A 19,676-nucleotide genomic window follows, 5' to 3' on the forward strand; every position below is an offset into this window, starting at 1 on the left:
GTATGCTATGTACATTTCGTGCAAGAAGGAGCGATGTATGTGTCTGTTATGTAGGAACACCCAGAACTCTAGATGCATAAGAATTGCATATATTTACAGAAAGTGGTAAAATCAAGGACGGTACCTTGAGAAGGTTTTCCTAAAAACTTCTTATTAAAATTTACGTGGCACATATGGAGAATTCTATGTTTAGCAGTTCTAGTTTCCACCTTAGGAAGTAATCAAAAATGAATATCACAAACTTTTCCTCCTTTGTAAAAATCACTGACAATTCCTTACAAGTACTGTCCTAGTTTCTTAAATCTTTCAAAATGGAAACTTTCAGTTTCAATATGAACACTGAACATACAACATTGTACAAAAGGAAAGTCTTACAAAGAAGCATATCGTGATATCAAAATAGTACAGCTTGTATTCGGAATTATAACTCACTGCAACAAAATAACCAGATGAATAAAATTTGTAAGATGTACTATGATACATAACATTTCTTGCTGCAGACAGCCCGACATTTTTTTTGGCCCTTAGGTTAATATCTGTTTTAGCCAATGGGTACAGCACAACATTATACAGCTCACTCACGTTCCTTGCACTCTCTTCTGCAGCTCGGCTACAAGTCTAGGATCAATCTCACAAGCTATCACCTGTTATGAATACATAAATATGTATGCATGTATGTGTACACATACATAGATGCACATGTACAATATAAAAGTGAAACCAAAATTAATAGGACCACCATTGGATCAAAAAGGACTAAAATATGAGGCATAATGTAGCCTCACCAATGAGACCAAAATACATATCAGGGCTCAATCCAGTTTAGAATATTAAGCTGGGGAAGTAAGTTGTTTTGGAGTGTAGGGGTTGGTGGGGGGATTTGGTTTTAGTGGTTTTAAAAGGTTCTGAGAGGATCACTAAAAATGCGAACGCATTACAAATGAGAAGGATGGGGGTTTGCACGGGGCCGAGATTTTTTTTTTTTGAAATCAGTTGTGGTGCTTTACTGTTTGATTATACAGCTGTATTATCCATTGTACAAATGGCGCTATAGTGTATGGAATAGAACGTTACCCCCCCCCCCCCCCCGATTAATCCCTGCATCTTAGCTGTGCTGGAACCTCGTCAATACATTGATGAATATTTAATAAAGTGGTGAACACTTATTAACATTTCACTGCATGTACACATATATTGGGGGAAAGCCAAACGGTTAATTTCAAGAAAGCCATTCAAAAGAACACCACCACAATAGTAGGATATACAACAAAGGAATTTCCTCATATGCAATATACCATCACAATGACAGGATGGAGATCTTATGTAGTGTATTAGGACATGCAAATGTAATGGAACTAAGTGTGTACATGAACTCTCTCATATTAAACTGAAGTCATAAATATCAATTTTTTGCTGTAACATTCCCAAGAAAACATGCATGCCTAATGTTATCATAATACAGTTATACTTATCTCACTTGCTAATAACAATAATGTGAGTCAAGTGTGTTTTATGTTGCCTGGCAAACTTCAAGGAAACAAACTCTGAAACATTTACAGCAATTAACAGTCATTTTCTAAAGTTTAACACTTATGATTTCAACAAAATGTTAAGACCACTAGGACAATGCATATATTAAACAAGCTACCTTTGTCCTGTCGTAATGTTGTAATCAAAGTACACTTTTTTTGAAAATAGCTTATACTGGGAATGTGAAGTGATTTGGACAGCCTAGCTCTGTGGGTATGTGCATTTCATGATCAGGAAAGGTGCATTGTGCCAAGAAATACCATGGTTTTCGTCATTTTACCAAGAAATTCAAGGGCCCTTATAAAACAAAGTACATAGCCTTGTGAAGTGCTATCTAAACATCCACTGAGCCCCAGTGAACCTCACTGTTTGTACTGTAATGATTAAGACTCATGTGATAGTAATATGCGATTAAATAAAGCAAGCAACATGCAACACATGCTCTGCATCACAGAAACCTTTGGTTGCCATGTTGCTATGGACATTTTAATGCTATAATATATATTGCACCTCATGACAGAAGTAAACTTGCAAGATCACTTGTGATTTTACAGTAGTAGCTCCTGCTCACATTCATTTTTGTATCATGCATGCTACAACCAATTTTGTATGCAATATCTGTCATGGCAAAAAACTACAGTAGCATATATTGCATCATGGAATTGAATTTCATGGTAAAACAAATGGCATGTCACAACTAACGTCACATGAGCTTATTGCTTTTGAATCAGGTAACCAATTAATGCTTTCGCAATTAAGGCCATTAGATATCAGTCAGTTTTCTACACATTAAGTAAAGGGTTTGATTTCACTAGCTATTACGTTTTGGCCCTCATATTTCATCATAAGGTAAATTCCTACGTAACTACAGTAGGGTACTATTTAATCCTCTTTACATCACAAATAATGTGGTTGATTGTATGGACATTTCCAGGTACAACAATACAATAGATATAGCACTCTGATCTGTCTATAGCTACATCATGATTTTTAGTATTCAAGTACTCTAATATGTACGTAAGTACTCATGAATGCTAGTACTGTAGCCACATCTGTGTGACATGTTCGTACCAACTATAAGTATTATAAACTTTTCAAGCGACAGTAATGATAGAAGTTCCTGACAAGCAAAGTACATTAAATTACAAAATCAAATTCTATAGCCTGACATTTCTTGACATTGTTTGATCACAAGCTGATAAATAATGGATCACATTAACAAGTACTCAAGTACCAAAACCCAATTTATGAATATCCCGTATTTGCAGTATTCATTTCAGCTTTATTTATAGCCGTGTGGAAAAGCCAACAACGTATTAAGGTCTAGAGTTAAAAGCACAGTATCAGTATCGACAATTTTTTTAAAACACAATTTTCACTATAATATATGCTTTTTTCTTACATGATAGTGAGTGCACTACTATATATACCGCAGGCAAAACAGTACACTTGATACTACTACTTTACTATGCATTACCTTCTTACATCTCTCTAACAACTTCACAGTCATGTTACCAGTACCTGGACCAACTTCCAGTACAACATCAGTTGGAGAAAGAGCAGCCTATGGAACATTATATAACATGTATAATGTATTGTGTAATTTACCACAACCCTTACACTTGAAATATGGACAATTTGATAATAAGGACACTTATGCATGGTCCCTTTGGTTTATTTTAATCATCAGGAATCAGGGAACCTTTCTAATAAGAGCACTTCTGCATGGCAACATGTATGGCTAACAGTGTTAAGGGACAAAATATTTGCAGTTTTATTATTACATGCTTCACCAATGCAAGTCCATAATATCTTGCAACCATCAACCATGCTCAAGACTTGAAAACTGTTACCACAAAATTAACTCTAAATCTGTCTATAAGAGCTTCTGGGTACACTTTTATGACTAAGAGTGAACCAAATTACCAAAACAACACATGTGTCACAGTGAGTGTACTATTAGAGTCCATTATCTAACACAATTACCCTAACACAACAATCATCAAATCTACAGTCATAAATGTAATTACCCTAACACAACAATCATCAAATCTACAGTCATAAATGTAAATGTTACCTTGTCAATGATGCTGTTTATGACAAGTGGATTTTTAAGTATGTGCTGTCCAGAATCTTTCCGAAACAGTATCCCTAGAACCAATGCACATATGCATATACAGTGTACTAAATTGATTGAATATATAAGAAACCTAATTTCAGAAGTTCATACATACGTTACCAAGAGTTTATTTCATAATATATGCAAGTTCTCTTACAGACATATACTACATATACAAGTACACTATGTATGTACAGCATAGTTACATAGGCCTTCAGAAATAGCATTGCATATATTAATGGGTCACCGATACATCAATAAATGCACAGTTATGACCAGTGGGCACCCATACGGTATCTCAAAAAGACTAACTGTGCAGATTGAGCAATGAATGTATGGATTGTATGCAAGAAATAGCAACAGTATTCACTTGTCAGTAATCTTTACTCATTAGTTCAAGGTAAGCTTCATTACTTCATTGTGCATGACTTGCTGAAATAAAAATCGAGTCATTACAATAACTTCTTTACTTAGGTTACTCATTACATTTGCAAGTAAAGTAACTAGAGTTATATATATTACACTAAAATGAGCCCTGGATTTTTCCGAATGTCTTGTAACAAATATGCCAGTGTAACATGAGGGCATAAACAGAGTTGCATATGAAACGCGCGTTGCCAAATACTTAGTAACTGTTGCTGGTCAGTCATGATTAAGGGCAGAGGACGAAGGCTGCAGTAATTCTCAATGGTTAAGCAGAGAACGGGACATGGTTTGTCACTTGTATAAACGTGGTCAAAAGTTTATAAAGCATTAAATTTTATCACTAATCCAAAATTCACTTGTCTATATTAAATCTAGTTTTCAATAGTATTTTTTTCCAACCTTATCCTAGCGTCTGACAGCGATACTTGTTGTTGGCAGCTTGTGGTGACGAACCAAGAGCATTTGTCTCATTCAGTCCCATTGAAATCTTCCCCCAAGTATGGCTGAGTAGCAACAGTTATTAAGGATTATTGGTGCGATGCAAGCTCTTTAGCACGTGAGAATCTGAGAGAATCCACAAAGGTGCAAGACATTTCAATTAATGCCAATCATACTGTAGTCTGTTTCGGTGCAATGATCGCTCAAAATTCGGTACATTTATTGGTGCGCTTTAGTTTGGTTGTCATGTACGGCGATTGTCTCAGCGTTTACACTGCTAATAGATGTGCGCACCATCACAAACAGAAACTACGACATCGAAACATCAGTACGACATATTGAACCTTCATTACAAACATAAACCTCCTCACCTTGCTGGCACACTTCTCTATGTTGCCTCGACTTCTTCTGTGTCCGTTCTTTCGGCATTGCTCCCACGTGTAGTTTAAAATTGTTAATTGTGGGTTTCGATTTTGTGGGAGCATTTATGATCTACAAATACAATCTTGGTGTCCATTTAAGGATTCCTCTCAGACTATATTCATACACATATAATTTGTACATATTTAAAAAATAGCATACAGAAACATTTCAAATAATTAGTATTGTAGCCAGCTCAATCAGTACAGAGCACTGTTGTGCTTGGAGAAGTGACTGGCATTAGGTTGGAAGTGTCTGGAGTAGCCAACAATGTGAGGATCAGTAGGATAGTCAGTGATACTGGTCCGTTCTGTAGTAAAGATAAGCAGTAATGAAATATCGAATCACCTGAATGGTCTATTAGAGTATTCCACATGGGCCATATCATGTGCAATATAATTCTGACACTAATGCATGTATTGTTAATCTGCATATGAAAGCATGGAGCAATAGGTGGGCAATTGCAAAGTTACGAATAAGTATTCAGGAACTAGCTACAACTGAGATAAATTCAATGACATTATCCTATGTATTGTGGCACTGAACTAAGTGCTATCTATGTAATGTTAGCTTGTAAACTATTCAGCTGTAGCTAAACGTGCATGATCTGATCTTGACAGTGCAATATTTCTTTGTTTGCCACATATAGGCAACATTGAGATATGACAAGCAAGCGTATAATATAGGTGATCATTATCTCAAAAGAAATAAATACATGCCAGCTACAATATCCACAAATTTACCTTAATGCATGTCAGATACCAGATATGTACATAATCTTACATATGCCAAAAATATGATTGCTCTATTAGAGTAGTTGACTCATTAATATAAGTAAAATTTTATTCACATCTTCAGGGTTTCAATCACACAGGTACAAGATGTGAAGGTGAGTGGTACATTAGGCCAGGTAAAGTTGATCGACAGCTTACCACCAAAGTCGTGTTTCATTATGAAGATGAAATAAGCTTCAGTGCCTATAGTTAGCTATTCTTTGTTTGTACCTAAGAGTCTATGTACAAGCCTAATAATAAAAGAGTACTATGATGCGTCCATTTGTACTTCTATGATTTGCCTGACTGTTCCATTAGAGTATATATGACTGCTATACAGTCCCTTTACTTTGTTATGTACTGTATAGCACTACAAGACCTCTTGTACACTGTATGCGAAAATCCAAATAGAGTTGAAAGCAATAATATGATTGCAAGCAATGAATGCCATTACAAACCTCTGTTGTGGAAGAAATAGCTGTGATGTCCAGTCCATGTTGTAATACCAGCTAGCTTGCAATTCTGTATTAGCAACAACAAATTAGCTAAATACACAGAACTGTTATTCTCACATCAATGATCAACTTCCTGTTCTTCATGTCAGTCTGCCATTGTGGCACGTACCTCTTGGGGATCATTGGGTGGTAGCGTGAAAACACGTGAGTGGTTGTGATGGTGGGTGGAGACCCAACACCTATGGTTTTCCACAACTCGTAACTTGCTGGAGACGCTGGTGGAGATGCTACTGACATGTTCTTCCTATTGAACACTGATGCAGCAAAAATGAATGGGTGACGCACATACAGAGTGGGATATAAAAATGGACAATTGGTTAATTGACACACAAGTAAGATCGAGAACACACCGAGTACAGTACCCAAGCAAAGGTGTGAGCACGTGTATCTACGATTATTTGTGGTGTGTGCTTTGCGCGAATTGGCTCACCTTTTACCGCAACAACTTGTTGAAGTCACTATAGCAACTGGTGCGCTTGAAATAGAACAATATCGCACGTGATCAGGTGGTTTCTCACTCGCAGGACATGGGCGGTGATATAGAACACGAGCACGACGAGGCTGGTGAACACTGTGCGGAAAAGGTGCTGACTAGCACCGCGTATGGGAGCGGTGTAGGTGAGTACTAGTGGGCACTAATAGGAAACATATTAGAAAACCAGCTTATAGATATTATAGCTCACGAAAGCACATCTTAAGTAGCAAGTAGTGCTGGTTGGCTGTCATAGCTTCTAAATCCCCACCTGGGTTAGATGGGGTGTGTGACCATAGATCTATGGTTAAACCTTGATAGATGTATAAGGGGTGAATACTTTGGGATCCCTTATCTAACTGTCCAGACCATTTTTGTGCATTCACATAAGATTGTGCTATTAAGTATGCTGGGTGTTTGTAAGCTTAGTGATGGACATTCAATGCAACAATCACTCTTCTGTAAAAGTACGGTTTCCAAGCTGCAGTGTGTAGTTAATTAATTTTTGTTGAACTGTTTTGTTCATTTACTTGTGAACATTTTGTACCGCCTGTGCGTGGTGTGTCTTTAAACTCTTTATATGCACACGCACACACGCACGCACACTCCAGAGTCAAGATATAAGGTAAAGCTGCAACATAGGTAGTATATAGAAGTAATTATGTTTTACACAATAGGATTACTCCTTGGTGGCTCAGTATATGCAGCAGAGTTTGTGCTACATGAAGCATCATTTACAAGATTTGGTTTCAAGGTGATGGCCCATACTACAGGACTAATAGGTAAGGCTAAGTCACCTTCTCATCACCTCATGTGATGTGTGTTCTGCAGGCACAGCATCTGCAGTGGGTGCTGCCGCATCATGTGTGTCAGCTGGAATAAGAAAAAAAGATGATCATGTCAATGCTATGATTGGTGGTGCCTGTGCTGGCTTGATATTTGGATTTAGAAGTGAGTAAATATATGCACTGCACATCATTATGTAGCTCATTTGTAAATACATTCAACAATAGAACTTTTGTGATAACTGTTTCCTGTTAGTCCTTGCTGTTGCTGTTTCTTGCGTTAAGCAAAAAATGATGTTATATAGTGCCATGCTTTCTTGTTAAACCCGTCTATAAACGTAGCTTGAGACGCAATCTGGATTTTTGTAGAGCAAAAAAAAATCGGGAAAATCAATGTAGGGCAAACATTTTTGAAGTGTTTCTGAGCACTAGAATACTAATTACTACCTGAAATACAAACCCTGTAGGTCATACTTTATCAATACTTGGGATTTGCTGAAAAAGAATGATGGGGCGACTTTTCTGAACAGCTGGTTTATGACCGCGAAATTTTAATTACCTCCTAAAAACTTACTTTAACGTCTGAAAGGTAACTTATTTTACCATACCTGGGTTTATTAATGGTTTTAGTCCTCAAACTTTCATTCCTTGATTGATAAGTTCCGGTTGACATTGCTTTTCTTTTGCCCTTCAAAAATTGTTGTTAATTTGTGCATGCGGCACATTTTTATGACCACACCTCTTCGTTGAACATGTCTATATCTAGAGTGATGTCCATGTACATGTTTCAGCACTACTACACTTCTAAAGAGTAGCGCACCACTGTGACAGCATTTGAAAAATGGACACCTCAATTCACTCTTGGCCTTCATGTTCAGTATCAATAAAGGCTCCACTTAGGTTGATATGCTGGAAAGAAAGTAGTAAACACTTAAATTTACATGCACGAGGGAGTATACAGGCACGACTTCAGGTACAGTAACTGAAGGTAGTGCGCATGTTACTTCAACAAGGCAACAAATATGGCCAACTACACTATAATAACAAAAATTAGGAATTTTAGTTGGATTAGGGATCAAAGAAAGAAAAAGTAGTAAAACAAAGGGAGAAGCTTTTTAAAAAGTAGGGAAGCAAAAAGGGTTTCCTATACCTGCAAGTATATACTGGTGGACATTTAACCCTTAAACCCACATATGCCAGAAAACTGGCCCTAATGGGTGTGCCTTGCACAAAGTGTTCTAACTTTCAAAGCATCTATCCTATGGCTACACAATTTATGTCATTCTACTTGTGATATAACAAGGATTAAAATGATACCAAGGGTTTTACCCTAACGCTTAACAGCGAGGTCAAAACTAGCCATGTAAATAGCTTTCTGGCAAGGAAAACACGCAAACCCTTTTCATACCTTATAAAATGACCTATAACTCAGTGGTGATTGCTCCTACCAACTTGCAACAAGTTACGTTCGTTTCGCCATAAAATTTCTATCAGGCCATATACTGTATGACTCAGTAGAGTAAAAACTATTGATGTTACCAATCTAACATCAACAGCCAAAAACAAAACTAAAACAAGTCAATGGAGATGGGATTTGAACCCATGCGTGCAGAGCACAATGGATTAGCAGTCCATCGCCTTAACCACTCGGCCACTCCACCGCTATGAACTGTTAATGCTACAAAACTCTATCTAACACAGGGGAGGTGGAAATATAATATCCAATGTTAAATTGGTATCCAAAAAAACATAAACAAATAATTTATTGGTATGAATTACAATAATTGAAAAATTATGGAGAATTCTTCATTATTTACATTTTGTGTATAGTGCGTCCATTCCACTGTTTTTACACCCCTGTGCTATTACATGAATGCAACTGCACCACTACGTTTGTTTGTTGGTGCTACAGAACTGGTAATGAGACATGAACCAGTCCAACTGTAAATCTGATTAGCACCTAATGTGTTTAGGTATGTCAACACAGCACTGAAATGGCTTATGACACTTGCATGGGTGCACCCACTTTGACAAGCATGAAAAAAAAACATTTTTGTATATTGTGACCCGCTGAGCCTCACTAGTTTGCATAATTCTGTTTGTGAGTTGGATTGTAAGTGAAGTGCGGCCCTCGGGCAGTCGGGCATACGTATCAGGCAAAGTCCTCATGCTTGTGTTAGAAAAATGAATGCTACAATAATAAATTGCTTCAGTTAACAACAACAACAAAACAAATTGAAATATCTGACCACTGGATTTGGAAAGTAAGAATGAAGAATATATTTCTTTTGAACAAACATTAATTTGTGCGTGCGTGCGTGTGTGCGTGCGTGCGTGTGTGCGTGCGTGCGTGCGTGTGTGTGTGTACATAGACACCGTTATCATCACCGTTTCTTAGCTTGAACAACATTTTTACTTGAAAGCATCTATAGGCCAAAAACTGTACCCCCAGTTCATGGTGAATACAGTGAGACAAGTCCCAACCCCATAGCCTGCTGCAATAGTGACATAATTATCATTGATTAAATGAATGCCTGTAATTTATATAGTTGCTGTGCAATTTAGCTCTTTTACTGTTGTATATATAACTCCACCTAATAAAGTCTGAAACACTTCAACAGCTCATTGGGCTTTTTTCCCATTAAGTGAAGTTTGAAAAAATTGCTAACTCAGGATTTTGCTCAGCAGGTCACAGTATTGTATCACGTTTTATTGTGTCTATGTTGTTCATACAGGAAAAACATATAGACCTAGTACAGGGTTACCAATGGCAGGACTACTAGCTATTCTGCTTGGACTAAGCAAGGCTCGTTATGGGACATATATTCCTCCTCTTAAAGTTGAGCCTGGAAAGTACATGTATGATTACAGCAAGCTGGATAAATAATACAGATATTGTAATACCAAGTTGTAACATCATGATAATGAATGCATTCAAAATTGTGTGTTTGTGTCTGATTATTTATGCATGTGCATGCGTGTATGAATTACAGTAGATCTTTCTTCCGTTACAGAATGAATTGCAATGTAGTATTTATGTATGATACAATGGAACCTGTTATAGTATACATACCCACCTGTTTTTTTGTTTTTTAAAACTTAAGTTTACATCATTGTATTGTTTGTACGTGAGAAAGTTTTGTCCGCGAAATTTTAATCTAGTAAATTAGTGGATGTCTCGAAATAAAAATCGTAAAGTTTATGCACGCAAAATAAGTATCTTAGCAGCAAGTGCGCCTTATTTAGATTTTCCATTATGCCTTGTCTTGATATGATAGCAATCGCGTTAATATGTGGCGTGTTTGGCTATTTCATGGTACACCTCATCGCTTTAATCCACAGGTATGTATACTGTAATTCTGGTGTCTATATATCCTCGCGTTGGCAGTAAACGATGGTTACATCGAAAGATTCCGCAGTTATCTGAGACACACGCGCATCTTGGTGTATCTATTTTAAAGGTACGTCACTGAAGTTGTGAGTGTGATATGTATGAGTACTGATGCTGTGAATCGGATTGCGTAGCAGTCCAAATAGCATGTGACACTGTCATGCTTTTTTTTTATAATTTACACACCAACAAAACATTTTGTAGACACAATACACAGTGATGTGCGTTATGATACTATGTTGGATACAGTACACACACTATCTGACTGCAGTGTAATGGGACACCAGTGTGGTAGGGTTCTGTTTGCTCTGTTAGGGTACTAATATGATATGAAAATGTATGGTAATGATAGAACAGGAAATAGCAAGAATGTGATCTAAATAAGCCAGTTGCAATTTGTTTATTTACATATACAGGACAAGTATAAATATACATTAATACAACAGTGTATGTGAATTTCCAAGGAGATGCCTTGTTTTCTTTATATCTTTGGTAACAACAGTTAATGAGTGATAACAAACGTGATAATATCTGTACAAAGACAAAAGCCAACTAACTGTTACAAAACACAAAACCAGTATTTATCAGTAATTATCTATAAACATCACATGATAGTTCTAGAAAGCTATGTCAGTCACTACATATCCACAGTAATCCACTGCTTTGTAGCTATTATTTAAAATCATAGCTACTAAGGAGTAATAACATACCTGTTAAATCCACTAAATATGGTGTGAGAACTGCTTTAAGATGTGGATACTTAAGTGTGTTTATTTAAATTAGAGTTACACTTAGGGTACGTGGATCATAACCTCAATGGTTGTGCAAACATTGTTGTTGCTTTATTGTTAAGAAAGATTTTCCAGCTATAGATATATAGGCATTGATGCTCAACTTACATATCACTTCTGTTGGTATTGACAGTGTCCAGTGATCTAGACATGATACAAATGCTATGGATCATCAATTATGTACATGTATTTGGTTTAAATGACTCAGGACTGCTCCATTATTTATTGTTACTCTAATTACTGCTGTATTAGTACAACACACAGCAGGTGATTGATGTTCTCATTGTTCTAGCCTATAGTTGGGATGGATGATACTCTGCCTGTAAATCTTGAAAGTTATTTCAACCTGAAATACCCAAAGGTATGTATCTGTTAATTGTGTTATATTTCATGATGACCTTCCGATTATTTTTAGTATGAAATTTTGATCAGCATTGCTGAGCCTGATGGGAAGTCAATCCCCCTAGTTAAAGCATTAAAAAAGAAATATCCACGTGTTGACTGTTCTGTTTTTATTGGTAAGTGCCTTTACCCTTATTACGTACTTGATTTTGCATACTTACATCTATGTTGTCTGTTATACTGAATATTTAATATTACATACTTAATACCTAGGAGCATCATCAGTTGGGGTTAATCCCAAAATAAATAACATGTTGCGGGCATTTAATGCTGCTAAATATGAAGTACTGTGGATCAGTGATAGTGGGATACTTAGTGAGCAATTTGTACATACCGTTGTGTGTGTGTGTGTGTGTGTGTGTGTGTGTGTGTGTGTGTGTGTGTGTGTGTGTGTGTGTGTGTGTGTGTGTGTGTGTGTGTGTGTGTGTGTGTGTGTGTGTGCTGGGGGGTAGGACAAGCCCATGAAAATATTTCACGTGAGCCAATGGTTATTGTACGAAATATCAATGAAGAGGTTAGATAAGGTTTGACATGCAGATATTTAAATTCTACTGTGTTTGTACTTTACAGTGGAGTGATTTTCATGAAGAAAATCAGCGTTCCGAAATGACAACACATGGGGGTCACCAATTTGGTCCCCACATTTACGTGGATATTTTTAGTAGCGCTAAGGACCTTACGTTATTCCATTACCAATTCACGTGGGCTTGTCCTCCCCCCCTTCCTGGTGTGTGCATATACAGTGGTTGGTTGGTTGTGACTACTTAGAGCATGCATAATATAATATGTAAATAGTCAAATCTAAATTTGCTTTCCAAATTTTATTTGCTATCACTGCACTTTTGTAGTGTAGCATGGACACCAAATGAAAACTGCATATATGTTCATGTTTGAGTGTAACAGTTTATGCGCAAAATTGTATTTTTGAGTTGTAATTGACAATATTTAGTTATCATTTTTCCTATAACAGCATTTATTGCTGAAACTCTGGCAGTTCATTCCTCATGACAGCGAAAGAAATTTACAAAACCTGAACTTGAACATGCTGAGGCTTTGTTCTGTCTGTCAAGTTGGTGGAAGATTTGCAATTGCCAATGAGAACTCTGAATACATTGGAAAATTAGGGATCATAGATATAAAAAGTAATGAAACAAAGGAGGTCACCTACACCTGCAAATACCATGACTAAATTAAGGATTAAATGTCTACTAGTTTATCTGCAGGTGTAGGTGACCTCCCTATTTTTTTTCTATGATCCCTTATTCAAAGTTTGTCTACTTGTTATTATGACTGGTGAACCAGTGCATACCGCATCACCCACGAGTCAGAGTTAGTATTTTTGTCTGAACACCAGCTATCAATTACTGACTCAAATGTGAAGTGGCCATTATGCTTCGTTTTCAACTATGTTCAGCCCGTTACATAGCGTTGCAAACAAAGGAGAAGCACCTTGACAATCAATCCAGTCACCACAGAAAATACGGATAGTTCCAATTTACAAACGTAAGGGGAAGCCATCACACGCTATATTCCGAATTGACACCTTTGGCTGTCAGCAAAAAGAAATGGGACACAAAGGAGGACAAAGGTAAGTCCATGATGCGTGCATTGTATGTACTGCGATATGCCAAAAGGATCAGTGTCATGATGAAGTGATGTTGAACAGTGAAAAAATCAAGCACGCGTAGCCGTTATTGAGTTACGCTTGTCTGAAGGCATCCAGTAGGCAGTTAGTCAGTAGAAAATTCAATTGAATTAAACATTTTAAATTTTTGTAGCAATCTATTGGAAGTATTTAGGGTCATATTGAAGGTACTTTTGAGCTGGTTGTACCTGCCAAGGTGCCACTAAAGTATTGTGAAGCTAGTTTTGGGTGATATTTTTGGCTAGAAAATCCCACACCTCCATGATTCCTAATATACAGTACTACGTACTATACCGTAATGTATGATACTAAACACACAAGCACAAGGAAAAGTTAGTTCAATTAGGGATCATAGAAAGTAGGGAAACAAGGGAGGTCACCTATACACCTGCAGATGTATGTACTATTAGACATTTAATCTCAGTCTTGGGTATAGACTGAAGCAGGGACTACATATCCAGTAGTATCGTACATTTTTTGTAACAATTATGACCGGTGAACCCGTGCATACCACATCAAAAGAAAGAATGGTACCAGACTAATGGTTTTTTAAATGAATGTGCACTCCAACTTTCAATTACTAAAATGTGATTTTAGCTATGTTCACCCTGTTACAAATGAAGGACTGTATGAGAAATATCTCAGCAATCAATCCAGTCACTATGGAAAATAAGACGATTACAAACATAGGAAAGCCATCACATGCTACCATGAATCGACAACTTTTGCTTCCACTACTTTAGCTTTCACTGAAGAGAATGGGACACAAGGAGAACAAAGTAAGTCCATGATGGATGAATTGTATGTACTGCAGTATGCCAAAAGGCACATGTCAGGCTAAAGCGATATCTAGCAGTGAAAAATCAAGCCCGTAGCATTAGCTGTTATCGAGTTACGCTTGGCTGAAGGTATCAGTCAGTATGTCACTCAGTAGAGTCTAAAAAAAGTAATAGTTCGTATAGTTTATTGGAGGCATTTTGGATTGCATGCACAAAATGCACTTTTGGGCTTGGTCAATTCCTGCCAAAGGTATTGTGAGACTGGCTGGTTTCTGGTCACCATTTTTTGTGAGCAAGTGTAAACCTCCATGATCCCTAATAGTACTACTGTACTGTATGATTATTACAATAGTGTGTCAATTTTCATTGTATTGAACCTGTTTTCATTCAGTTGCATTGAAATTTCATGACCCATGAAAGTGCATTTGATTAGTACACCAAAGACCATTCACTGATAATTTTCATTGTGGTAGATGTTTCATATTAGACTATGGTACAGCTCATTTAGAGGGTTACTAAATCACTTAGTCACCTGACATGCTCATTTAGTCACCTACACATGTTAGTTTAGTAACCCGTCCTCAGGCAATTTTGTACGTGAAAATAATTATAACACGAAAGGTGCACTGGAGTACTTGATAATACTGTAATACAATTCTTTTCCGTGTTCTGCGAATAATTCTGGACAAATAGTAGACTAAGCGGCATATCTACTGTAGTTCTAGCCGTTACTCTGGTTACCGGTCGAATAATTATTTTGTGGGCGCTGTAAGGACTTCAGGAAGAAACCGTTCTGCGTTGCTCTTTCACCCCACCGTAATGCTCTGGCTATAAAGGTATGTACTTTAAACCATAGTCTAAATAAGTTAGACACCGCGACCAACAGGAACTAAGCGATTTAGTAACCCCTCTGGCCCTTAGTAGCACCCTCGCTGCGCTCGGGACGCTACAGCCTCAGGCCATTGGGGTTACTAAATTGCTTAGTTCCCTTGGTCTTGGTGTCTAACTATTATTTAGACCTCTTGGGAAAACAGTACATTTTTATAGCCCACTCAATAAACTTTAGCAGTATTCATATGGTTTTTATAAATGAACTTTCTGGTATTGTGTTTAACTGGGGAAGCAAATGCTAATTGTTCATGACTCATATAATGGGTAATTAAGATTCAGGTGGGACTTCTGGTGCCCACATCATATTTACTATGAGACATGGTACAGCTCTTTACAAAGTACCAGTCATCTACCTCATGTACTGTAGAACATACACCTATGTTTTGTCTGTGAGTTTTATTGGTTAATTGCTTTTGTGTACATAATTTATGTACATGTACATAGTTATTGTTGTCACTTCTGTAGCACTTCCCCATACACTAACTGAGATGACCATGCACTTAGAGGATCCCAAGGTTGGGATTGTTCACCAGCTGCCCTTTACCCTACCAGACTCATCATTTGCTGGTGTTTTAGACAGTGTAAGCGTTTGTGTGTGTGTGCGTGCGTGCGTGCGTGCGTGCGTGCGTGCGTGCGTGCGTGCGTGCGTGCGTGCGTGCGTGCGTGTGTGTGTGAGGAGGGGGGAGTACATGCATGGGTGTGTGCATGCATGTATGCATGTGTATGTGTGTAGCGTGGGTGTGGGTGTTTGGTTTGAGTGGTTGGTTCACAGCATCCAAGCCCAGAATACCATTCAGTGGTACTGTATCACTTGGCACATATTAACCTTTGTGGAGGTTTAGTGAGCCTCTCTGGGGATTTCCTTTTTTAGAAGATTACCTGTAATTGGCAGTCAAGAAGAATAGGAGAGTGTATGTGTGTGAGCTTTGGCTGTCATACATTTTAGATTAAGTACAATTTCAAACTATCATGTGATTCAGTGTATATTATTTATGCTCATGGATAAATTTAGAGAAAGTGTTTACTGTTACAATTTCAGGTCTACTTTGGTACTCAACATGCCAGAGTGTGCTTGTGTGCAGATGTGTTCAAACAGAATTGTGCCAATGGAATGTCCTGGTTGATACGTAAACATGCACTATTAGCTGAAGGTGACTTAACATAATTATGTATTATGTTGTTACTGTTGTACTGTACAGGTGGGCTACTAAAGTATAGTCAGTACTTAGCTGAAGATTTCTTTATATCAACAACACTATGGAAAAAGTATGTATATGTTGCTTTGTGTGGAACCTCAGTTATATTTAATACCATTTAGGCCTGAGCCTATATGCTCAGAAACTTACTAATTATTCCTTCCAGCACTTTTCAAAAATTTTACCTATTCTTATTTTTTTCTCATATCTCATGTATTATTCCAATGAAGTTCATTCTGCCTTTTCCTATGCATGCATTTGTAGTCAATTGTATGACTTCTTCAAGTTAATTTAGTTATAGGCATAAAAGAAAGGATCCCATTATTAGCCTTCTATCTAGTACGACTAAGTGGGTAAAATAGGGATACTCTTTGCAATTAGACCATCTCAAGAAAAGTTGTAATGTAGTGTTTACCACTACTGCATCTTATCCATGTCTAAATCTATACAGTTTTGCTGTGACAGGTTATATATATGTAGCTAGAACCAAATAACTACAGTAGCTAAATAATTCGATGCTAAAGTTTTACAATGATGGAACAGAGTATATTGATCTTTTAACAGTTTTCAGCCCACACTCCTAGAAACATAATATCTCAGAGGCTTAACTCATCCTTTTAGCTAGTCAAGAAGAACTACACCCTTTTCCACCGATTATTATCATCGACGCCCAATTATTCTAAAATTATGCCCTTAATTCTGGAATTATGCTCACAAAATTGGAGACCTATAATTATACTGGCACATTAGGCACAGGCCTACTGAACTTCTTAGTATAGCCCTAAGCACAGATGATTTACATGTAGTTAGTGCATCTCCTATAATTAGTAACCATAGTGTTTCCATGGTATTTACAAAGCCACTTAATGAATGAGAACATGCATGGAGCTTCAATCTACAGTAAGCAGAAAATCATTAGCTATTTACATACATAGTTAGCCATTGTATGTACACATTCTTTAATTGTAATCTTCACAAAACGTTCACCACCAAATCTGTTTACTTGAGATACTAACTCAATGAACTGTCATCAATGTTTGTCCATGCATTCACTGGACAGTGTGTTGCTTTGCAACTTTTTTTTGACCCCACCACTTAATTAACATTCTTAATCTGGAACTACTTGGTACATGCTTATTGTAATAACGAGAATATCCCATGGATAATTTTATGTATGTCTGTTGTATGCTCCTACATTCACTGAAGTGTACTAGTAACCTCGTACATACTTCACAGAAGAGGCCGTGGTAAGCAACATTTCCATGCACACCATATCACATTTTGTCTGAGCACCAACTCTTCCTCAGAGGTTTTATAAATAATGTAGCAACACATGTATATGTACATGTATTGCTCCTGTAGGGGATGGAAACTACAACTCAGTACACTACCAGCAATACAGAATTCTGGTCATCGATCACTACGGTCTTATGTTAAGAGAATAGTGAGGTATGTCCATTAAGTAAAATAGTGGCTATGCACTGGGGATTTTACTCCATATGATACTATTAGTAGAGTGGCATAGTGCAAAAAATTGGGTGTTTCGTGCACTTTGTGATACAATTATGAAACTTTCCACTTAAATAGTACTCCTGATGACATTATTATTTTGATATAGTGCCACTGCAGATTTTGTCTTTACAGTTGTTTTTGCATTGAAGATTCATCATTTTTATCTTTATCTCCCTGAGGCATTTTATTTTACACTGATAAACCATGCTTTCAAATTAAAAGAAACAATATGACTTTTGTTTGAAGTGAATAGCATATTCTATTGCAAAGTTATGATTACTTTCATTACTCACAGAATTTGCTGACCTTGGGGTGTAAATTACCAATGGGCAGTAATTATAGCTAATGTAAATTGTGGAATAATAACCTATTGACTTCAAATAAAAACCAGTTTGATTCTTTCAGCAAGAGATTTAATTTAAAACTAATAGCATAAAATAACGCCTCAGGGAAATAAAGACAATAATGATGAACTTTCAATACAAAAATAACTACAAAGGTTACCAAAGGTCAAATCTGTGACAGCACTATATCAATAAATAAATTAAACAAGAAGTACAATTTATGTAGAAAGTTTTATAGTTGTATCACAAATTACACAATGTTTACACTATACTCTGCTCTACTATGTATGTTGTTGGGGAATAGTGTGCCGTATAAAATGTATTTAATGTGTAGATGGGGTCGTCTAAGAGCCAGTATGATGCCGTGGCCTGGTCTACTGGAGCCATTCACAGAATGCCTCACATTAGGAGTATTACTGTCATTGTCATTGTACCAACTGATGGACTGGAATCCTGTGTGGCCTTTTATTGGCCATGTGTGCCTCTGGTTCCTCCTAGACATGTGTCTACTCAAACAAATACAGGTTAGTACATATGCATGTATCATGCTTATAATAAGAGGAATACGAGTATGATCCTACTACGTACTATGTTGACTGATACAAATACTCTAATAGAACACACACTTAGCCAATATAAATACTATACACTTTTTCAACGGGTACTTTTATGAGTACTAGTAGACTTGTATTTGTATTTCATGCCCCACATGAAATGCACCTTGAATAATTGTATCTTTTTTTTAATTGAGATAGTTTAGTTTGAGTGTTGAGTTACCATCATCTTTTTGTTTCTTGGTCAGAATGGAATAATCAGTCCGTGGTGGAAAGTGGTGTTAGCATGGCTACTGAGAGAGGTGTGTACACTGTCACTGTTCTTTGCCAGTCTCTGGAGCAGACAGGTCTCATGGAGAGGAATAAACTATAGATTAACACATGGTGGAGTTGCATATAAAACTGATTAATCATTCTTTGTAAAATTTTAATATATGAGCACTATAAGTGAATTGAGAAACTACAGGTAGTAAATCTTTATATGAGCTTTTCAGAACTGGAATTGGAATCTTGTATTTGTTTGCTAAAGGTTGATTTACTAATAGAATTTCTTTGTTAATGATAAGTCCTATTTTCATAATGTATTCATTGACCTGTTTTCATCATATTGGATGAGACTCGATGTCTCCTGGCCATAACTAACATGGAAAGAGCTAGAATACAAGGAGGCAAGATATGTACACAGTGGTCGCT

The 19,676-nt window shown here is 37.0% G+C and overlaps 3 protein-coding genes and 1 non-coding gene across 8 annotated transcripts in view; 1 reads left to right on the forward strand and 3 right to left on the reverse strand.

Annotated features, from left to right (window-relative positions):
* The window catches only part of LOC136256895 (probable dimethyladenosine transferase), a 28,549-nt gene extending 23,554 nt beyond the window's left edge, over window positions 1-4,995 (reverse strand). For 4 of the 5 annotated variants that reach the window (XM_066049958.1, XM_066049956.1, XM_066049955.1 and 1 more), the window contains exons 1-4: window positions 4,885-4,992; window positions 3,608-3,681; window positions 3,008-3,094; window positions 583-644 (exon numbers count right to left, since the gene is read on the reverse strand). In XM_066049958.1, the coding sequence (XP_065906030.1) occupies window positions 583-644; window positions 3,008-3,094; window positions 3,608-3,681; window positions 4,885-4,942 (281 nt within the window). In that variant the 5' untranslated portion in view covers window positions 4,943-4,992. Of the gene's footprint in view, window positions 1-582; window positions 645-3,007; window positions 3,095-3,607; window positions 3,682-4,884 lie in introns of all 5 variants that reach the window. The other variant, XM_066049960.1, reaches the window with a different exon arrangement.
* A 58-nt stretch (window positions 4,996-5,053) lies between these two features.
* On the reverse strand, window positions 5,054-6,744 carry LOC136256899 (uncharacterized). The gene is made up of 4 exons (XM_066049964.1): window positions 6,652-6,744; window positions 6,279-6,475; window positions 6,165-6,228; window positions 5,054-5,243 (listed from the first exon to the last, which is right to left on the reverse strand). The coding sequence occupies exons 2-4, from the start codon at window positions 6,456-6,458 to the stop codon at window positions 5,134-5,136; spliced, it is 354 nt and encodes a 117-aa protein (XP_065906036.1). The 5' UTR covers window positions 6,459-6,475; window positions 6,652-6,744; the 3' UTR covers window positions 5,054-5,133.
* LOC136256894 (ceramide glucosyltransferase-like) lies at window positions 6,666-19,435 on the forward strand. The gene is made up of 14 exons (XM_066049954.1): window positions 6,666-6,839; window positions 7,371-7,475; window positions 7,525-7,644; window positions 10,214-10,820; window positions 10,867-10,939; window positions 11,953-12,021; window positions 12,076-12,178; window positions 12,276-12,377; window positions 15,843-15,958; window positions 16,417-16,528; window positions 16,577-16,643; window positions 17,936-18,022; window positions 18,764-18,953; window positions 19,232-19,435. Exons 4-14 carry the CDS (start codon window positions 10,735-10,737, stop codon window positions 19,391-19,393), a joined length of 1,167 nt encoding a protein of 388 aa, XP_065906026.1. The 5' UTR covers window positions 6,666-6,839; window positions 7,371-7,475; window positions 7,525-7,644; window positions 10,214-10,734; the 3' UTR covers window positions 19,394-19,435.
* On the reverse strand, window positions 9,058-9,139 carry Trnas-gcu (transfer RNA serine (anticodon GCU)). Its single transcript has one exon. It is a non-coding gene; the product is annotated as a tRNA-Ser (tRNA).
* Window positions 19,436-19,676: the final 241 nt, after the last annotated feature.

The sequence above is a fragment of the Dysidea avara genome, chromosome 5 (assembly GCF_963678975.1).
Source record: "Dysidea avara chromosome 5, odDysAvar1.4, whole genome shotgun sequence".
NCBI lineage: Eukaryota > Metazoa > Porifera > Demospongiae > Dictyoceratida > Dysideidae > Dysidea > Dysidea avara.

Coding starts and splice junctions, on each gene's coding strand:
- LOC136256894 (XM_066049954.1), top strand. CDS start 10,735: ATGCCTTGTCTTGATATGATAGCAATCGCGTTAATATGTGGCGTGTTT. Junction 12,179..12,275: donor TGACTGTTCTGTTTTTATTG/GTAAGTGCCTTT, acceptor CTTAATACCTAG/GAGCATCATCAGTTGGGGTT. Junction 18,954..19,231: donor GTCTACTCAAACAAATACAG/GTTAGTACATAT, acceptor TTTCTTGGTCAG/AATGGAATAATCAGTCCGTG.
- LOC136256899 (XM_066049964.1), bottom strand. CDS start 6,458: ATGTCAGTAGCATCTCCACCAGCGTCTCCAGCAAGTTACGAGTTGTGG. Junction 6,229..6,278: donor ACAGGAAGTTGATCATTGAT/GTGAGAATAACA, acceptor TTGCTAATACAG/AATTGCAAGCTAGCTGGTAT. Junction 5,244..6,164: donor CTATTTCTTCCACAACAGAG/GTTTGTAATGGC, acceptor TCTTTACTACAG/AACGGACCAGTATCACTGAC.